Source organism: Sinohyriopsis cumingii, chromosome 6, assembly GCF_028554795.1.
Source record: "Sinohyriopsis cumingii isolate HCF-2022 chromosome 6, ASM2855479v2, whole genome shotgun sequence".
NCBI classification, from domain to species: Eukaryota; Metazoa; Mollusca; class Bivalvia; order Unionida; family Unionidae; genus Sinohyriopsis; species Sinohyriopsis cumingii.
In genome coordinates, this window is record NC_142966.1 from 37,595,585 (window position 1) to 37,617,397 (window position 21,813).

Sequence of the window (21,813 nt, forward strand, 5' to 3'; positions counted from 1 at the left end):
AATATACTATCATTGGTGACAAGTGTTTGCAAATGTCTAACTGCGTTAGAAGCATGGATTCAGTCCTAAAATTCTGATGGGCTCTACTTAAGAAAGTTGGTGTTTTTTAGGTTTATTGCATTTCTTCATTGCAATTTCTACACCAATTTTTGTCAAACCACTAAAGAAAAAGCAAAGGAAAGTTATCTACCTCAGTCCAGATCTTGACAACTGGACATAACTGGTATGTCCATTAAATATCTTTGTAAACATTGCTGGGACTGGATGTATGCAAACAGCATTTCCATTAGAGACTTTATGATGTTGACCCATATTCATGTATGGACATTAAACAGATACAGAAAAGCACAGAAACAAATAACAGCATTACAACAGTGTTTGTCTTTGAATTTTATTTGAAAGGAAACAAATTAAATTGCTATTTTCAAAATTGAATAAAATGAGATACAAAAATCCTTTCAAACGAATAAATACAACTTGTTGACACCAATCAGTGTTTAAATCATAAAGTTATTCCTCCTCTACAGTAGTAACCAAGGGAAGTAAATCTAATAAGAATAAATTTATAAGAGATCCCTTATAACAAATCCAATGTGGTGGAAGGGCTGTAATAGTTTCATACTTTCAGAGAAAATAAGATATGGATAGTCTATGCTTCACTGTATCAAATACAATTTAAATCATACAGACATCACCGACAACAAATGCAATGAAAAGTGCTAACAAAATTCACCTCATGTGCATCATTTCCTCAGTTAAACAGAGGAACATGGTTTACATTAAAAATGACTGAATATTTCCAGTATTGGCTGCATTAAAAATAGAATATTCACATTACAATCAAAAAGCATTTTGATTATTTACTTTTTCATCCTTCTTAATTACAATCAGATTATACAACACACAAGAAGTAAACTTTAGGATAAATAACTGTTATAAAAATCAACATTAATTAATTAATTAAAATTCAAAACTTTATTCCAGCAATGATTCGTGTTCATCAAGATTGTTGATCATATTACAGATTTGTTCTAAAACTATGCTGATCATGTCAGAAAATCTGTAAATGTACAGCAGCCATAATCTCAGTCCTGTATTTTTAAGATGCTTCGTTTCTCCAAATCTTCCATCTCCTTCAGAACATAGGCTACATTATACCTCAGTTCTTGGAACTTGGAGACAGGCACCTGCAACATCAATTTAAAACTATCTTCAAGCTGCATTCACTCAACACAATTTTAACTGTAAATTTAGATAATGGTATTGTCCAATTTGTCATTCTCCAAACGAAGAATGATTACAATAAACACCCAAGTCTAGAATAAAATGGGAAACTGGAGGTTGGGGGTGGAGGGTCTCAGTCCATAAGTACATGTCAAAAGCAGAACAGTGTTGATATCAAAATGATTTGTCCCTGATCTAAAACCTGCTCCACCAATTTAAGAAAGCATAAACCAAAGCAAAAATTAAAATAACATATAAACACAGTGCATGTTACTATTTAGGAAAAGCAATTCAGGTTTTCATAACCTGCATATTATAAAGAGTAATCAATGCTATTTTCAGTCTGCAATAGTGGGGGTTTCCCCAAAACTAAAGATTCTGAAGCACGATTGGACAATCTACATAAAATATGCTGTTTTAAATAGCAATGATTGTTTGGTGCTTAGGTTTGATATTGGCTATTAAGGGATATATCACCAAAGCCAATACCGCTATCTAAATGTGTTCCAGACCAGTCCTCGTGAGGCATGTGTCAGTACTGATCCAGAATTCTACTGAAGTTAACAGCAGAGCTAATGTGGTATGGGAAGTCTGAGACAAACCCTCTTTAGAATAGACAATCATTCACCTTCAAGTGACAGAGACATGAGGTAACCGGCAACTGAAGTAAGGTCAGCAGCATCCACATCAGGTCAACTATTGGGTCATAACTGTCGGCTAACTCTCTTCAGACCAATGCAATCCAATATCACAAGTATGGTCTGATTCATACCCTAGCTATTACTGGTGTTGTGATAATCTTCAGTCAGCCTCTTTAAATGGTGCTGGTGGTGTATCCTGCACCATTCAGTTCATGAGATTGCGTGTAAATATGGTGTACCAATTTCAAGGATGCCACATGTCATACATCTGCATCACAGTATAAACGAACACAATAAGGTTGGTGTGGCACATGGAACTGTACAAAGTCCACCTATTATGAACAGGGCAAGTGTAGAACTATGTTGATATCAAATAATTTGTGCCTGATGTAAACCAGCCTGGCCTTAAAAAAGGAAAAAATACAAACTGACCCAGTCAAAACTGAAATAATCATATAAAAACAGTCCAATAATGTGATATCCCCAACACTAAAGAATCCAAACTGGACAATCTGTATGGATTTTGCTGCTTAAAATAGTTAATACTTACAAAGAACAAGCTTGTAATACTAGCTTAAAACTGGTTTAGAGGAAAAGCAGCCTGAAATTAGGACATATATCTATCTAAATGCAAACATTTATCATCATCCTACTTCCAATGACCAAACTAAAGTTAAGTTTATATCTAAAGTTCTGTCAGTGAAATCCCATACTGAGAATATTTTTAGCTACAAATGAACTATGTGGCATGGAGCTGGGTGGGGTCGGGTGGGGTGGGGTGGAAAAGAGTGGCCATAACAAATTAATCTTTACCAATCACGGCCAACTCATCTCTGTCTGGATGGGTTCAAGTCACACGCCCATGTGGATATGAAACTCAACTTCACAGAGCTGAGAAAAGATTACAAATTGTAGCACTCCCTCATCATAATGCCATCTTTATAATGAAACTGCCTTATAATGGAGTGTTTAACACATTATTTTGCCAGGGTTTATTCCAGGATGCATGAATCAGGGAGTCACATTATTTTCGCAATAATCAAGCCCAAAAATTAACACAACTTTGTAAGCCTCATTTATTTCTTCATTAAATCTCCCATTTCCAAATGGTGGGGAGAACTTATCCCCAAAATTTTAACTTCTAGAATAGACCCTGCTTTTACCAATAAAATAAGATTCATAACCATAACTGTCTCATAATCAAGGATTACATATTGAGGGAGTGCTGTAATTTATGAAAATAAAACTGTCTAAATTAAAATTTGCCATAATGGCTCACCTCAAATGAATGAAGTTTTCCATTTGACAGTGTCATCTCCAAAAAAACTGTTGGCTCAAGAACTCTGTTGAGTACACTGGAACAGGAAAAAAGAAAAACGAACACATTATTTTATTTCTCCAACATACAAGAACTCACTACACTAACTCAAGTTAAAAACCTGCCCTAAAGATCACCTCTATTGGGCAATTCTGTCTTAAACAGCAAGCATGTCAATGTCAAGCAAACCAAACTATTAAAAAAATTAATCTTCATTAAGCACCTACCTGTCTTCAGAGAACAATTTTCTTACATCCTCGAGGTGGCTGCTTAAGACAGGTTTGAATTTTCTCTGACTAAGCATTAACAATAAGACTCATTTTCAAAAGTATTTCTTATAATAAATAGGAAGTAAGTATATTTTTACCATACTAACTTAAAGGTAACTCTAGCAAAATAATAAATACTTCGTTTAATATTTCTTAAGCTGAAATCAATTTCTAGAGTAAAATATGTTGCCTTGAGAATACTTACTTTATTGTAATGTACTATTAATCAACTAAATGCTTCTACTTATATGTAACCCAATAATAATAACTATGAACAACCATGACTTCATAAATCCAGTCCTCCCTAGCTATAAAAGAGGTCAGCACATCTTAAGGGTATTTTTTTATAAACATGTTAAAAAAGCCATCTGACTCAGCTGATGAGTGGTGGATGGTCCATTCTGTGTAAATCAGTTTTTCTGATCAGGTCAGTGTGTTCCTATGACATTAAGCCTGTCTGGGATGTGGCAGGTTTGAATGTGGATCTTACAAGGAAAATTGCCAAAATGAGAACTGGAGACAAACTGCCTTTTGTGATAATTAAAGAACATCAACTTGCCTTTTTCACTGACCCTCAAATACTGGCTATAGCAGCTCAGCCATTCCATTGTGTCACTTTTTCATCCCTTAGCTCTGATTCAGAAGGCATATGCCTGAAAGCCTCATTTATTTCTACTCGATCAGACAATGTCCAGAGAAGAGTCAGCCTGTGCACATCCAATGAAGAGTTCTAGCCACCTTCTCCTGGTTGTTCAGTGGCATCTAACAGAATTGCCACATCTATAAACCTTTCAAGCAAAATAGGCCAGCTTTCTTTCAAGCAGTTACTGCAGCTTGTTTGAGTCACTGTTATCTTACACTGCTTCATAAGGAGACTTCAAATGAAAACAGGTCTTCCTTTTCACAAAGATGAGTGCTATCAAACTTCAGTCTAGCCTTTTACAAAACACTCTGTGGTTCTCCACTCTACAGCTGCTGATAGAGATATTGCAGGTCTGGGAATTTAAAAAACCATCCTCAATTTACATTGAAATGGAAACCTTCCTCCATACAAATGGACTGGAAACGTTTCCTTGACATGCAACTAGTTTGCAGTGTCACAGCTAATAGCTCCATGACTGACCTAGTATTTCTAAACACAGATTTTTTTCCTACTAAATGCTTTCCAACTACTTTACACTCCCATCTCCCCAAGAAATTAATGGATTTTCATAACTTTGAAGATCAACCTATAGGGACACTCTGAAGATGGAATTTCCATCATATGATGGAGAACTTTCACCCATGCATAATTCACTGCAGGACACACTGGAAGTGTAGCCTTTAAATTCGACCCAGGTATACAAATATGAAGCAACAGAAAAAACTTTGCATAAAAGTAGTTAATAAAAGATGAGGAAAATACTTCATTATACATGGAGAATAAGTTGGGAATGTCTCCTTTATGCTGAACATGCTGATTGCATAAAATAATTAGCATGGAATTAATGAGAGGGAGGGGATAGATTTCAAATCATGGCATGCTAATAAATAAACTGGTGAAACTAGAATATTACTATTTCAACACAGCAAAAAAGAACAAATTTTGATAGTGATGAACTATGTATGACATGGAAGGTTACAAATTTTCAAATGGTCTGTCATGATACTTGGTGTTTTGATAGATAATAGCCTATCATGGACTGAACATATAAAACATATCAGTAAAAAAGTTCATTCAAATTTGTGGCTTCTCTGTAAGATAAGACATTTTCTCCCAGAAAGGTATAGAAAACTATTTTACAACGGTTACATACAATCCTATTTAGATTACTGTATTACAGTTTGGGGTAATTCAAATGATAAAAACATAGCAAAGCTAACATCTTCAAAAAAAACAGCATTTGTGCTAATATCAATCCAAACAAACAGCAGGGAAAATTTAAAAATATTACCTATTAAAGACCGAATCCAGTTGAGAAAAGCCAAGTTAAGGTACAGGATATCCAGTAATAGTGCTCCTGAATATTTACAGTCATTATTCAAGTATGGGCTACCTGGTAATACTCCCCACCTGCAATCCATGTCTACCAAACAGTATAAAATTCCCGAACCAAATAAGGAATTATTCAAAACAAGTTTCTAATACTCTGGCACTTTACTCTGGAATAGTATTCCAGTTGAGATTAGAAATGCCTGCTCTATTCCTTCCAAACCCAATATATCCAGTGGCATCAGAGATGTAGTTAAAATGAGAATGAAAACAACTATATTTTTTTTCATGAATGCCTCTGGGCATCATTAAATATACTACTCATCTATTTTGTCAATAATTGCATACTGCATGTATATTGACTGTGGGTTCAATACGTATGGGTGATTATCCATCTGGTGAAAGGAAAAGAAAGTAAATATAATGTTGACCATACATGTACATGCTATGTATAGGTATGCATGTCTATATATGTGTACATTTGTTCCTCTGAATGAGGGCCTCAAGCTAACTGTTACCCTCTTTAAATAAAGTCATTATTGTTATTATTATTATTATTACCTTGTGTTAAGATGTAGAAGGTGAGTTGTTGTTGTTTTTACTGATAAAAATGAGTGCATGTGCCTGCATTAGTGATCTTAGATGAATTCTCAATATACAACATAACAAGGCAGGTGTTTAATAATTATTTATGACTGTAGAAGTTTAAAGTAACATACAAGATAAATTTCAGTTTCCAATGATTCTTCACCTCTTGTATTGATATACAAGATATAGAAAAAATATTGATGCATGATATATATATATATATATATATATATATATATATATATATATATATATATATATATCAGTGAATCATTTCAACCCTAATATGAAACCAGATTCCTGTGCTGAGAAAATGCCAAAGAATCAAAGAAATTGGTTGAAAGGCACAAAATGAAAGGTATTTGTTAGATCCCTTAAGCGACTATGCTGACCTGGCATGAGCAGAAATAGTAAGTAGCAACTGATAGAATTTAGCACCAATCCCTCTATCATTGGGGAAACCATTTTTGTCTGACTTCTATCCTGGCAAGCAGATGACTGTAACACTTGTAATGCTAAAGAAGCCAAAAAATGCAGCTAGCATCATTTTAGCTTTGAGCTGCTGGATCAGCAAGGAAGTGGATGCTCTTATGAATTGGGTAATGTGTTGAAAGAAGAGACAGAACTGCTCACGGGTGAAAGTGGAAATTATATAAATACACTTTCACACCAAAAACTACAAAATGAATGTAATGCGGGGGAAGAAGCTGAAAATAAATAGGATATCAACTGAGTCACATCTAGTACTATTTAGGTGCCTTCGAGGATTCAAAAACTTATACCTAGACTATTTAAGTGTGTTAGAGGATCAAAAAGTCCTGGTTATGTTAGTACTACTGTCTTCATACATACTGTGTCATACTGATCAAGATCAACCAAGGACAATTATTGTGACAATATACTTGTATTAAGTCCCTTGTATTTTGTCATACTGACATTGTATTAGGGTGTTTGATAAAAATGACCAATTGTTGTAGTATTTGTATGCAACAAATTTATCTTAATACCAAATCCATGGACAGATTTCCTCCCATTCCTACGATACAGCTGTATGAACGACCCCTTAGATGACCAATACAATAAGAGAAAATGAAAACTCAGTCTTCAGTGATTTATGCCACTGTGATTTGATACCAATGATGTAATGTTGTTATTCTTTATGTGTGTGCATATATACCTGGTAGATATAGCAACATCAACTCTCCACTTCAAATTTTCTAGCTGTGGTAAACGTGGTCTCGAATCAAGAGAGTTGCTTTCTATTTGTGGTCGCCTGAGGACAGAAACATGCAATTATTATTACTTTTAAATAAACAAAATGACAAAGACTGAATTGAGACATTTCAGAGAAACAATAACTGACTGACACTAAGAATACACAGTATTGTGGTTTCACTGATTTTTGTGGTCTGTATGGTTGGTCTGAACCACAAAATCTAAAGACACAACCAGAAATTAGCCACATGCATTGCAGAAAGTCTTCCCCTTGTTTACTTACTGATACATTCCTAACGATTAACAAAGCTCAGCTATTTGATAATTTAACTTCATTACTGTAATAAAATATTAAATTTTACATGTGTTTGTTTTATGTTAAACTCTTTTGAAAAAGAAAAAAAAAAAAAGAATTATAAAGCAGTTTATATTGTTTCATTGCTCATACCCTGTGTTCATTTTAACAACTAAAATAGAACAAAATGTGTTATTGGTCATTACCAGAATGTATGTCAACTATCCAAACAGCTATTCCAAAACATTTGTTAGATTAAGGAGTACATAGCTGTCCCTTAAAAATGCATTGCTAAACATCTGTATGGTAAGGATGACTTGTAATAAGGAAGAGGTAAAATTGTGGTTCAACTCCAGTAAAATCACTGACATGAATGGATGAGGGAAAATTCCAGCAAGCACAATTTACTAACATCTCATTGCGATATTTTAAAGTTAAAATTCGGGGACTGATAATGGTAACTTGGACTGCCAATATAGCAATATTCTGGGACTGCTAATGATAATTAGGACTGCCAATATAGCAATATTCTGGGACTGATAATGGTAACTAGGACTGCCAATATAGTAACATCCTTATTACATGAATATAAGCTCAAAGTATGCATTGTAAGATGTACTTTATAGGTACTTTCATATTAGTTTAACACAACATCACTGGCAATACCACTAGCAACATGAAATCACTGCCAATAACCCTAGCAACTTGACATCACGTACCACCACCCCACAAAGACAGAAAATCCAACTGTTAGTTACTTGTTCAAATAACAGAAATACATGGAGACAACTGTAAAATATACAGTCACTGTTGTTATTCTTGATTTTGACAGAAAAGACCAATGGAAACCTGCTTAGTTGAAGAAATGATTTACTACCTTGAACCAAACACAACACTGGCAAGGTCTGAATGGAATTCTTTCGGCACTCTGCAAAGAAATAAAGAATCACATATATATCCCTATACCAACTTGAACAGTGTTTGTAAAACATATATTCCCTCAAAGCAGTAAATATAGACCACAAATATCATATATATATATATATATATATATATATATATATATATATATATATATATATATATATATATATATATATATATAACAATTCAAACTCTAGACAAATTTGATACATTGCTATAAATGCAGACCTGCCGACTCTGACAAGACCTTTCAGTAAGGCATCTGATATTTATATGTAAGGAAGACCAATCTGTAGTAGATGTAAAATGGCTCTTGTCAGCTTCGGAAACCCCCATGTGAAAAGCTCTGCGATGCGATCTGATGCAGCAAAGGCAAACATTATTATGTTCATCAAGTACACTTACACTTTAATGACCCCCAGTGCTTTCTAGACCTTGTACTTTGACTCCCAATCAATAAAGTTCTAGGGGCCCTGAGTGGCCTAAAGCGCTCTCGGTTATGGATCACTGCCATCTCACCTCTGTCTACGTGGGTTCGAGTCTAGGATTTGGCCAATATGGGTATGTGACAAAGCTTGCCAGTAGCTTCTCATGGGATGGTGGTTCTATCTCGGGTTTTCCTGGGTTCTTCCTCCACCATTAATATTGGCCGCCATGCACAGCCTATCGTGTGCTGAAAAATGGCGTTAAACCCCACAACAACAACAACAATAAAGTTCTTCCTTACCATACATGCATGCTATCCACAAAGACTGACAACTGCAGATGGTTGAGAACTTGAGACATTGTGTAGAAACCAGTTTTCTTCTTACAGTCACTGTGACCTTAATGCTAAAGTTCTGACACAGAAATTAATAGGGTTCTCCCTTATTCCGAGTGCAAGTCATCAACAGAGCTTGGTAATTACAGGTGGGGAACAACTCATGTTAATGTGTAGATATGAAATTGGTAACAGGTGGTTGGTTAGAAGGACATTCTAACATAATATGCTATAACTAATGATATGTATATGAAAATGAGAGAGAGTAATAAAAGTACAAAATACTTACTGTAGGTCTTGTAAATCTTCTTTGAAAGCCTGAAGGAAATGAAAATAAACCAAGTTTCAGATGTGCAATATTATTTAGTACTTGAATATTTAATTATGCAAATCAGGTGTATCATATATATATATATATATATATATGGAGGTATTTCTAAAAGTCAACCTAGGTTAATTGTAGTCTGGGTTTGAGGCTTAATATACCAGTCTCTCTCATTCATACCATTATCAATAACACAGTGGAAGAAACAGAAATTATGCCACATAGGCATACCAGGAGATATATATGTAAGTTTCATGCTTATCTATAAAAAAAACAACTAACAATGGAACCACCTATGTGAAAATCAGACATAATATTTTCAAGTTCTTAAATTCTCCTTATTTTCAGAAAGTTCCATCTTTTATTAACAAATGCAATGCCCCTTTTTTGTTCTAGAAGAGACTCAGGATCATTAATACAGATGACACAAAAGGTTGTCCACTTAAGACATACTTGTCTCTCTTTACCAATTAAATTTTATAAATAAAATAAAAAAACCACAATTCATCACTTTAACCAAATCTTTTTTGCTATTTGTAATAAAATGTTTTGAAGGTGTTTCTCTTGGAGTCAAGTGAAAATATCTGACAGAATATGCATTACATGTAACAAAGATATGTGTATGTGAATATATATATATATATATATATATATATATATATATATATATATATATATGTACGTATTGTGAATTAAATAAAAAACAAACCTAAAAGTTCCATCACAAATTCATAGAGTACACATATTCTGAATGAATTCCAATACTGAAACTGCTGATGTACCAATGGTCTTGAATGTGTTGCTGAGTTAACAGTCTTGATGTATCACAATTATATAATCCAGAATATCTTTGAATGAATTCTTAATAATCCTAAAATACTGATTTAGTTCAAAAGTATCAATGAACACTTTGTAATTCCAATAAATAATTTAAATAAATAAAACCTCTCAGATTGTACCTGAACACAACTAAAGGACTGGTTCCTTTACAGACGATAAGATATGAATAAATAATTCTCATGTAAACAACCTTAATATAAAAACCTGACACAATAGGATGACCAGGATGAGTGTTAAAGTTACATTTCTAGAACACTCTAAGCTGTAAACAAGGTCAGGTCTTTTACTTAAATTTTAGCACAGAACATGACAATCGTAAGGTATACCAATAATCTTCATGGGGAAAACCAATGTCCTGGACTCAGATCTAAGTAAACATGTCTACAAAAAAATGGCATTAGTCAGACAGGCCCAAACTTCAACCCTCAATTATGGACAAAGGTTGTTGGTGTTGTTGTTGTGGGGTTTAACGCCATTTTTCAGCACATCATAGGCTATGCATGGCGGCCAGTATTAATGGTGGAGGAAGAACCCAGGAAAACCCTGGGAAGAACCAACAACCCAAGATAAGCTACTGGCAAGCTTTCTCACATACCCACATTGGCCGAATCCTAAACTCGAACCCACGCAGACAGAAGTGAGATGGCAGTGATCTGTAACGGAGAGCACTTTAGACCACTCGGGGCCCCTACATTTGTCCTGGACTCAGATCTAAGTTAACATGTCTAAATAAAAATGGCATTAGTCAGACAGGGCCAAACTGCAACCCTCAAGTATGGACAAAGGTCAATCACTCAATATAAATGAAACATACATAACAATATATATATATATATATATATATATATATATATATATATACACACACACATATACATGTACTTGAATGTCCATGTTTATTCTCTCAATATGACTTTTCTTCAAAACAAATAGCAGTCAAATCTTATATTTCTTAATTTTCATCAGAAATAACAAAAGCAATGTGATGAACAGGTTAAATCTTGTTTTGTGACAAATGAAACTTGATATACCAAAAGAGAAAGGCCCATTTTAATTTGATAACCAACTGTTTTATCTGTATCTTTTATCCTACTCACTGTTTTACTGACATAACTGTACTATGCATGAAATAGATTGGTGACCACAAAATATTATGCACCAGAGATAGTCACCATGAACTACTATGCATGAGAGGTGGGTAGCCACAAATAGCACTATGACCAAGGGCAAATCGGTGGCTATGAATTATGTTTATTATTAATGATTCTTGGTGTGATTCTTTGCCACCATCAGTGTTCTTATTTCCAATTTCTGAAGACATTTATTTCAAATACAGGTGCCTCACTACTGATTACACAATGAAATACGAATAATTTTCTTACTGAAAGAAAAGCATATTATTGCATGTAACATAGAGAAGGTTTTCATATTGCATAATTTTGTGCCAAGACTGTTCAACAAATAATTCTATCTCAAATAAATAACCTCAAAATTAATTTGAAATTTTTCCACTTCTGCATTTATCTAGTGAATTAAATTTTATGGCAGAAAAGTGAATGGAATAATCAATTAAATTCTGAGGTAAACGTCTGTAATAATGTTGAAAAGTTTTACTCTTAAAATGTTTTAAAATAAATATGACTTATTTTTCATACCTTGATGATTTTGATCAACCATAATAATTAAGGTATTTCTTTTAACTGGAAAAGTATTGCCTATACAGAACTAATCAGGTTCCATCAATCTTACCTAACTAACCATTACATAATACTCTGAGAGATCTGCAATCATTCTATTCAAAAATGATTTTTATATCAAAATCAGAAGGATTTTTAAATTGTAATACCTCTTGTTTTAATGAAGTAAGCGGATGTCTCAATGCACATTGTAGTAGCGTATGAAGACCCATGTACAAAGTACACAGAGTCTCTTCATTCAGCTCTTTGGTTTCCAGAGATTTAAGCTCTGCATTTTCTATGTCACTGCCTTCCAAGTCACTAACAATCACTGAAAAAAAAAGACAGTGAAAAGGCTAATTAAATAATAATACAAAGAACAGTAATATATATATATATATATATATATATATATATATATATATATATATATATATATATATATATATATATATATATATATATATATAGAGAGAGAGAGAGAGAGAGAGAGAGAGAGAGAGAGAGACACAGTGTGACCCCACTATAGCACCCTCTATTATAACATGAATTTGTTATATAACATGGTCGTGGTGTGACTCCCGAAATTTCATATACATCTAATTTTTTCATACACGAAAAACAAATTCTTAAATTCTTTCCTTAAAGTACCCAAAAACTGTAAAATGAGTATTATCAGTTTGGGGAAGAGACTGTGTATGAATACAAGATAATTGTGGTGTGGCTCCTGACATTTTATATGTATTTTTCATGTACACAAAAAAGTTTTTCCTTCTTAAAAGTATGAAAAATAACGTGTAAAAAGTATATTCAGGAATCACACAGGGCTTGCCAATGTCTAAAAATGTGATTTTTTTCCTTACTGGTGGAAAAATATACCATCTGGTGATTTTTTTAAATTATTGGCAACATTGCTGGATGTTTAAACTTGCATATACAACCACTGGTTTGGAGTGGAGAAATTCAGAGGCCCCACGAAAGGAAGCTGCAAACGTGATATAAAATGCACTGAAATTTATCTATTGTTACATAAACAATTTTTTTGTTGTTATTGACAAACCATCCTAACAGTGCATTGTTATATCATAATCCGCTTATGTTGAGTACTGTATGTTGTGAGATATCCACTTTTTTTGTTGTTGACATTTCTGGTGGTGGAGATCAATCGGACGAGTCATTATCTCATAATCTATCTTTTGTCATATTTTCAGCCACTTGAAAGCAATTAATATATTTACATAGACTGACATATTTATGTGGATGGTAAGTAAAATTCCTTTTCTTTTCACTCAGAATCAAATCCTTTAGAACATTCACATTTTCTGTAGCAATCCCTGTAATCAGACCAGAACAACTGCATATCTATCATCCATTTGCTCTTTTTTAAATTTTTGATGCATGCATGGAAGGCAGCATCACTCCACTACCACAAATGTAAAAAAAAAATTAAAAATAAAAAAGAATCTTACTTCTTTGTCTATTTTAATAGGCAGGGAGGAAGAGTGTCTAAAATCGACCAAACAACTGCTAATTCCTTTTTTAAAAATGTACCTAAATAAAATAGTTCGCTGAAATTTCAAAGAAAATAGATTACCTTTGAAGCACTAGCAAATGAAGAAAAAAAATCAGTTTCAATCATACAGTACAGTTATTCGATGTTGCCATGACAATAAGAGATAGATATTTGTTTGGTTCTCCATAGCTGGCCTTTAGTGGTGACTTTAATACCTCATGCACCCTTCATCAAAAAGAGATGACTACAATCTTCAATAAAAGCAAAGAACCGTTCTTCAAAGGAAGTCAGTACCAAACTTAATTAAAAGCAATGGAATGTGAGGGATTGTTTCATTTTCCAACATGATAGGAATGTTTACTGTTCTGTGAAAGTTTCATTTTTACAGGAAAAAAGTTTATGCTTATGAATGATACCAATGGCAGATTGAAACACAAACTTTTACCGACTTGGGACATACTGAAAATTAGATGTGCTTCATCATTTGTTAGGTGATTGTGCTATTTTTTCCCCACTGAATTCAGACCTATATGACCTGTGACAAAATTATTGAATATTTTAAATGTATGTGTGTGTGTGTGTGTGTGTGTGCATATTTTCAATGGAATTACTTTATTGTGGAGTCAATGTATGTGATAAGATTCACAGTTGAGTACATTAGGCATATATATATAAACAGTATACACACATATGTACCAATGCTTGGTTCTCTGAAAAAAGTCAAATATTATGCATGCATTCACTGTTTTCACTGCAGCCATATTCTCATTTAATATACATCAATTTAAGATGGTAACTTTGCCAATGAAGCATGTATTTTTGCACCTGCATTTATTACCTTGCCGTCCCCCCCCTGCAATTTCTGGGGGGATATGCATCATTTTCTTCAGCTAACTAACCTGGCTGCAAATAACACGGTCAGGTTTCGTAAATAGTGACTAATGCATATCATACTTGCCAGCTCAATAAAGTATTGCATTCAAGAAAAGCCCCCAAGGCCAAAACAAATGCATTTTCAGTCAAATGATCATTCCTTTTTCTCACTGCCAACCTTAGCACTTTTTCCCCCATGGTAAGAAAAATAAAAAAATGAAATATATTAAAAAATCTTTTAAAAAATTACTCTCCCTAAAACGTAAATAACCTATCTACCTTAATTTTAAAACCAGTGCAACTGGAAACAGATATGGGGGAGGGCTAAATTATATTATAACTTTTCTACACTGAAAATAATCTAGTCATGTTTGCCTGGTAAGCACCATAGTCTTTCATTATAGTCTGTGTTCTGTAAAAAAATATGGGATGAATCCTTGATACATATTATTATCAACCAAAGCTTTCCACATAATCATCATGCAATATGTTTCTACTTCATACATTGTTATTCCAAGTGTTTAACTGTACAAATTATTCTTATTATAAGATTTATAAATATACAATTTATAAGGTCCTATTAAACAGCTGTATGGCATATGAATCCTCTTGGTCAGTATTATATGTACAAGTTAATAAGTCATGATCATCATTTAATCAGGTAACCAAAAAGTAATGGCAATAAAGTTATGTTCATTAACTCAATTACACTTATTGTATTTACCATAATATATTCAGACACAATAAAATATCTTTTTTTGTCCTGTCTCAGAATTTATGGTGAAACTTTTTTCACCTAGGTCATGTTCCAAGACTTTAGAAACAAAATAAATTTGTGTTGAATCTGCCTCCCACTGCATGTTGCAATAAAGCAGATGAACAAAATGGTTATTTGATAATAAAATGAAAGAAGCTAACCTTGTATTGTTATCATTTATTCCTTCTTTTTTTTCACCATGAGCATCAAAGAATAAAATATATCCACAAACTCTGTATGTGCATTGTTATGTGCTTAGGCTCTAATAAACAGTAACAAGAAAAGAGTGAAGAGAACAAGCTTTGTAAAATTTAACAAATAATTTATTTCCCTTGAAAAACAAGGTAAAAAAGGAAGAAAAAAAACTTATGGTTTTAAGAATCAAATCCAAAAATAATCCAAAAATTAAAAATTACAAGTCCTAGTAATAAAATGAATTTGAGTTCAAGTCCCAATGAAAAATCCAAAATGGAAGGTGATGATGTATGCTATAGCCAGTATAGTACTGATGTGTCTACAGTTCTTTGTTGTACCATGGAAAATAATATTCTGGTGAGGGAATATATGTTTTATAAACAAAGTTCTTCAAAGGTCTGAACATGTTATCTGACTGAAAAGTCGCAAGCAAGAGAGAAATAATCAACCGATTGCTTGAAGGCATGACACGGTTTTAGGTGCAAATAACTAAGATCGTATTATATCCAAGTCAACTATATGACAGCATCTAGAAAATAAAAATCATTATTTGAAAATGACAACTGGCAGTGAGCAATAAACTCACTGTTTGAGCTTACCAAAAGGATATCAAAGACAAAGGTTATTTTCATTACAAAACATGCCGACCTTGGAAGCCAACTTTAGCTCTTAAGTGTGCTGGGTTGTTTTATGTGTTTATGCAAAGTCGGCCAACATAGGAAAGCTAACTTTGGTTTCTTTTCACCGGCATTTTGAAAATAAATTGAAACAATGGAACAATTTTTAAAATGACACAATATAGTGCTTCATGCAGGGACATCAATAACCCAGCATCGCAAAGAAGATTTGGAGAAAATAAAATCATTTCATGTATTTGTGAAGGCCAGAAGAGAAGATGATTTTGCCGACAACATGATCGTTAATATGGATGAAACTCCACTGTACTATGATCTTATTCCTGGACAGACTGTCGATAAGATGGGGTTTATAAGTCTGAGAATCAGCATGACTGGTGCAAATTAACAAAATATGACTAGTCTTTGCAGTTTCTACTTCAGGAAAAGTGTTGCCTCCAACAATAATTTTCCACAGCATGAGAAAGCTGAAAAAATAATCATGCACCATAACTCATTCAGCCCCAATCCCGCCTGTAGGCATGATGAGGCTGTACCCTAATTCCAAGATCTGCAGCATCAAGGTTATTTAAGATACACCAAAGTGGGTGGTATTACAAAAAAGCAGATAGATATAGCTCTACAATGATATCAAATAATCTGGACATTCTAGTTGCACAAAAAATACAGAGGGAAAAACACAATTTTTTGGACCTGTTTTTTTTTTTCTCACCCAAAATTCACCCAATGTCAGAATCCAAATTTATGTCTGGATTTTAGACCTTTTGGCCTCCGATCTAAGGCAGACCGGTCTGAATTGCACACAGACAGGTGAACTTTGCAAACGGTAGGATAAGGTGGGCATTTGGAATAAAGAGTGGTCTCAATACAAAAATGATGGGTCCGTTAAGCAAAAACAAAAAAGAACTCCAACTTTTACCCTTCTGCTCATGCACGAGCAAAATAACCAATGGAAAATGATGTTTCTAATACAACTAAGCATTAGGCTAATGGCAAATCTGTTGGAAGTCAACGTATTACGATGAATTCAGAAATAGCCCCCAAAATGTGTTTCCTACTCACATTTCAGTCAAAAATGACAAAAACCTCCAAGGCTGAATGAGTTAAGAATGGATTGTCCCTGTGTAGCAGAAGGGTTGGGTTGATGTGATGATGCCGCAGTAGATTAAAGAGTTTTATCTCAAGTACATAATTTTATATTTTTTAAAAATAAATTCAGTTGGAGTGCATTTTCTGACATGTAATTTTTGAATGATTTAAAAGATGTCCCACAACTTACAACCACAAAAAAAAAACATGTGTCTCAGAACAAAGCATGCACAAAAAAAATATTTTAAAAATTAACTTATGGTGTCTCAACATATACGATAAATATGGCACTCACTGGATTAAAATCAGAGTGAGCCATTTGTGAGGATCTGGTTTAAGTAAACACAAATTAACAAAGCCACTTAAAACACTACTAATTAATCATACTGGCTTTGTTTTATTAGGTGTGTTCTTCTGACCTGGTCACTTAGCCCAAAAATGCAGTCAAGCGGTAACAGAACATGTGCACATGTGTGTATCAATGACTACTGGTGATACAGGATTTAAAATATACATAAAAATGGATACAATAAAGCGTTCAGTACACGTAGAGGGCTTGAATAGTCTGATAAAGGTAGATAACATGATTAAAGCATGAAAATAATGACTTTGCCTATTAAAATAGTTAAAAACACTTGTCCTGGGCTAGCAGCTTCTAAAATTTAACTAGTCTCACTTCGAAAATGAGTGTTCTGATAAGTCAGGCTATGGTATTTTATCGGCCTCAACATAAGATTTCTAATTTATTTTATATTTGACATTTTGCGTGCATTAATTGCAAAATCATACACATGTTAAAGCACAATAATGGCATAAATAAATTCCTGCCACATGATCCCTTTTTCTCTCTCGTGTTTTTTTTATTTCATTTTTGTTTCTTATATTTCTTTGGTAAGTCACTAGACTTAATTTATGCATGTGTCTAAACAACTGAATATTTGCTTATCTTTGCTCAGACTATTAAATCCTACAAAAGATGTACATCACTGCAACAAACAAGGAAAAATAACTAATGTATATTTTAAACTCAACAGAATTTAGAAATAACTTTTCAAGACACCATACTATTTAGCAATTTCTATAAATGGCATTTCATTCATTTGGAGTGAACATATTAGGGAAAAAATGATCAGTTGATATTATAAAATGAAGTATATAACAATATTGGAAACATTTTCTTTCTAGTTCAGCATCATATATATTTGAATACTGCCATTAAAATTAATGGAGGCTATAGACGATCTGTTAGTACCCATGCTGATCCATGACTACCATGAGTGGTCTACCATGTCCACCATGGATCAGCTGCCACATGCATGGTTCATAAGGCCTTCAAAATGGCACTGGACCTGGCCCCTATATCTGCGCTATGCAAGGTAGTCCTACATGTAAGACCTCGACGCTGATATTTATGTTTTGGGCATCTGGGTCTTACAGCCTAACTAACTGTGCTATGTAGCATGTTTTGATGTTGACCAACATTGTAACAAAAGTCAAATTTTCAGGAATATCTCACACAACTGGCAACAAATAACGACACTTTACTACAAAGTAAAGTCATAATGTTTTAGTCAGACTTTACCGACTCTGATGTCTTTTCTCTAATAAATTCAAATTCTCACAAAAGAAATGAACCTGTTTTCAAGTTTCATTGGCCTATATTTCAGTTGGCTGGAAAGTGACCAAAGCTGGGAATGCCGAAATCGGGTTAAGCTGAAATATTATTCTTTAATGAAATGAATAAAAGTATATTATCCCTTTTGGAACTGTAAGCAACATTTCATTTTGTTCAAGAAACATACCCCACATGAACCTACTTCGGCATACCTCAACTACCAACACATTTCAACAAATTCAAATGCATGTCAACGGAACATGAAAATGTGTCCATTTGCTAGTGTCTGATTTTGATTCCACCAGGATAAAAACACCACATATCAATTTGTGGAAGAATGTCAATATGGGCTGCCAAGTGTGTGAGATATTCCTGAAACTTTGACTACTTGTTCTGACCCATCACCCCCCAGAACAACAATATTGGGTGATGTGTCTTACGTTGTAGGACTATAGTCTGATAATACAAACCTGTTTGATTGTACCCCCCTACCGATTTAAATAACGGAAACCTTTAATGTGATAAAAAGTGCAAGGAACTTAATCAATTCATTGATTTATAGTTTCTAACCTGACTCTGAGTAGAGTGGCCCTAACACCGTCATCTTACGCGCGTTTCATGCAAACGGAAGTTTTCAGTGCAATAGACGGGCATGCTCGGATCCATTTCCAGTTTCTGGACAAGTCCATTTTTAGCAAAGGGGTGTAACACAACTACATATGTACATATATTAGTCATCTGCTTCCGATATTTACAATGTTGAATCAAGCAAAGAAAATGACAACTACGCTTTTCGTGTGGATTTAACAAGCGGTTTAATTTATATGTTCATGTATGCAGAGGGAAATAATTCCAAACTATCAACGTTATGTAATTTACGCAATTATTCAGCATTTGCTGAACATGATGAACTACGTCATTATGTTGTCTGATATAAATAAACTTGCCTATAATGTACGCAATATGGCGTCGTGTTAGTATAGAAAGTCCGTTAAGCATGAAGTGGTGCAGGGGAGGCCAGCATTAGTGCCATTCTGGTCACAGTCAGTTAGAAATTATATATCAATGATTGTTTTGACTTAGTTTCTGTGCACTTTTTATCACACTGAACCTTCTCGTTTTTTAAATCGGTGGGGGGTGGGTACAAACAAACGGGGATGTAGAATCAGACTATAGTAGTACACATTTCCAAAGGTTTACTCCTCAACAATAAATCCGTTTATTTTGTTCTCATCAATGATCTAACTTACACTGTAAAATCTTTCTGAAAACCTGCTTGTCCAATTTAGACAATGGCTTCACTAACGACTTCACTTCATTTGGTAAACGAACTCCATAGAATGGGGTTCTGTCGGCTGCAACCGACCCCCCGCTTCCAACGACCTGAACAATTGACATCAATAAAGTTTACGAAAATAAAAGTTTTTAATAAAAAGCTTGTGATGAATTATGTCAACAGTTTTTAAGTGGTTTACATGACTGTACTAAATGGAGAAATGTAAAGCTCTAGTTTCACATGTTTATCTCCTGTTCAGAACGGCCCACAACAGTCTTGCAGTGCACATCCGTAACAAGAACCGGAAGTCTATAGAGAGAACCACCGCTAAGGGGGCGCTCACCAGTTGTTATCTACTTTTGAGAGAGTAACGTATGTAAGGTGAAGTTGTTTGCATTTAAAACATGAAGAATGGAGAGAATGTTGGCATACATATATGCTGCAATGATGTAATGTGGATTATATTTCTTTGTAGTTTTGGAAATTTTATATGATCTAAGCACACTGCTAAGTAAAATGACTGCTCCATTGTGCTAAAAAAATCAGACTATCCATAGCAGATATTAAAATAAGGAAAATGAATTTTGCCAGACTAGACAATACCAGCTTCTAAAAATGAAATAGATGAATTAAAATGTACAAAAAGGTTATGCGCTTTTTTTATTTTTTTATTTTTTTTTATTTACAATGTACCTCTTAAGTCCAGGAGGTGAAAATGACCAAGAAGAACTAGCATTTTTGAACGATGCGCATCTGGAGTAAGGCCAAGCTGAATGCTCTATAACCCATATTACACCTATAAATCATACACCAACATAAAGAGAACGAAAGGTTCTTTGAACATTAGCTAAGATGTCCAAGTTTGTTTTTTTTTAAAGTAGTCAGTATAACCAGCGAGGAAACTAGGGGAAATTATATATCTTTAAAATTCCATATGCACAATACGAAACTCTAGCAAAGGCATAAGACACCCCCCCCCCCCCGACACACACACACAAACACACACACACACAGCACAACGCAGAGAGAGAGAGAGAGCAACAGTGAATCTCACAAACCTCTCTCGCTCTCTCTTATCAGAGATAGGAGAAAAAATCGCACGAGCTACCGCACCTTACAGAGCGTAGTGTGCCTGCACAAAATTCAGATGAAATTTGGGGATCTTTTCGAATCCTTGATTAGTATGAGTAAAAGCTGAGATCGAACAAACAACTCCATGTAACAATGGACGTAATTATATTTAGTATTGCAGGCTTCCTTGCACCATTCTCACCTCCAACTAACACTACTGGTTTTAGAATGTTTAAAAAAAAATTATAAGTCTCGCATACAAATCTCAAAAGAAATGTCTAAGTAAAAGATCACTCTAACCTTATAAAAGTTCACTTTTTATCTTTTTTTAAAATCCTGTACCCATAATATGTGGAATGCGAGCATTTACATCAGCGATCATAACATTCTCACCAGGAACCAAAAAAATGAAAAGCATTATCTTGCAATAGTCAAAATCATTCCTAAGTTATTTAAAATTATGCGTCCAATATCAATCAAGAAATATCACGCAGCGATTTTACTCTGTCATGTAGCACCTACTACAATAGGGTATGTAATACCGTTATGTAATACCGCTCGAATTATTGCATCCGTACTGTGAAACAGCCTCTAGATTCCGTGTTTCTCTACAACAAAATAATGAATATAGTCTAGTCTGTAAATGCACAGAAATCAACGAATATCTTGCATTTATTTTGTATCATGTTTCTTCACATAAATCAAAGATATATGGACGTGTGCTATGAAGTACCGTATAAAT

General features: G+C 34.0%; 1 protein-coding gene across 1 annotated transcript; it reads right to left on the bottom strand.

Annotated features, from left to right (window-relative positions):
- Positions 1–377: 377 nt before the first annotated feature.
- LOC149796728 (COMM domain-containing protein 5-like) lies at positions 378–20,302 on the bottom strand. The gene is made up of 7 exons (XM_089961378.1): positions 19,975–20,302; positions 12,218–12,378; positions 9,496–9,524; positions 8,400–8,450; positions 7,190–7,285; positions 3,145–3,220; positions 378–1,187 (listed from the first exon to the last, which is right to left on the bottom strand). The coding sequence occupies exons 1-7, from the start codon at positions 20,120–20,122 to the stop codon at positions 1,086–1,088; spliced, it is 663 nt and encodes a 220-aa protein (XP_089817504.1). The 5' UTR covers positions 20,123–20,302; the 3' UTR covers positions 378–1,085.
- Positions 20,303–21,813: the final 1,511 nt, after the last annotated feature.

Coding starts and splice junctions, on each gene's coding strand:
- LOC149796728 (XM_089961378.1), bottom strand. CDS start 20,122: ATGTCAATTGTTCAGGTCGTTGGAAGCGGGGGGTCGGTTGCAGCCGAC. Junction 12,379..19,974: donor TTTCAGAAAGATTTTACAGT/GTAAGTTAGATC, acceptor TTTTTTTTTCAG/TGATTGTTAGTGACTTGGAA. Junction 8,451..9,495: donor GAAGATTTACAAGACCTACA/GTAAGTATTTTG, acceptor ATTTCTTTGCAG/AGTGCCGAAAGAATTCCATT.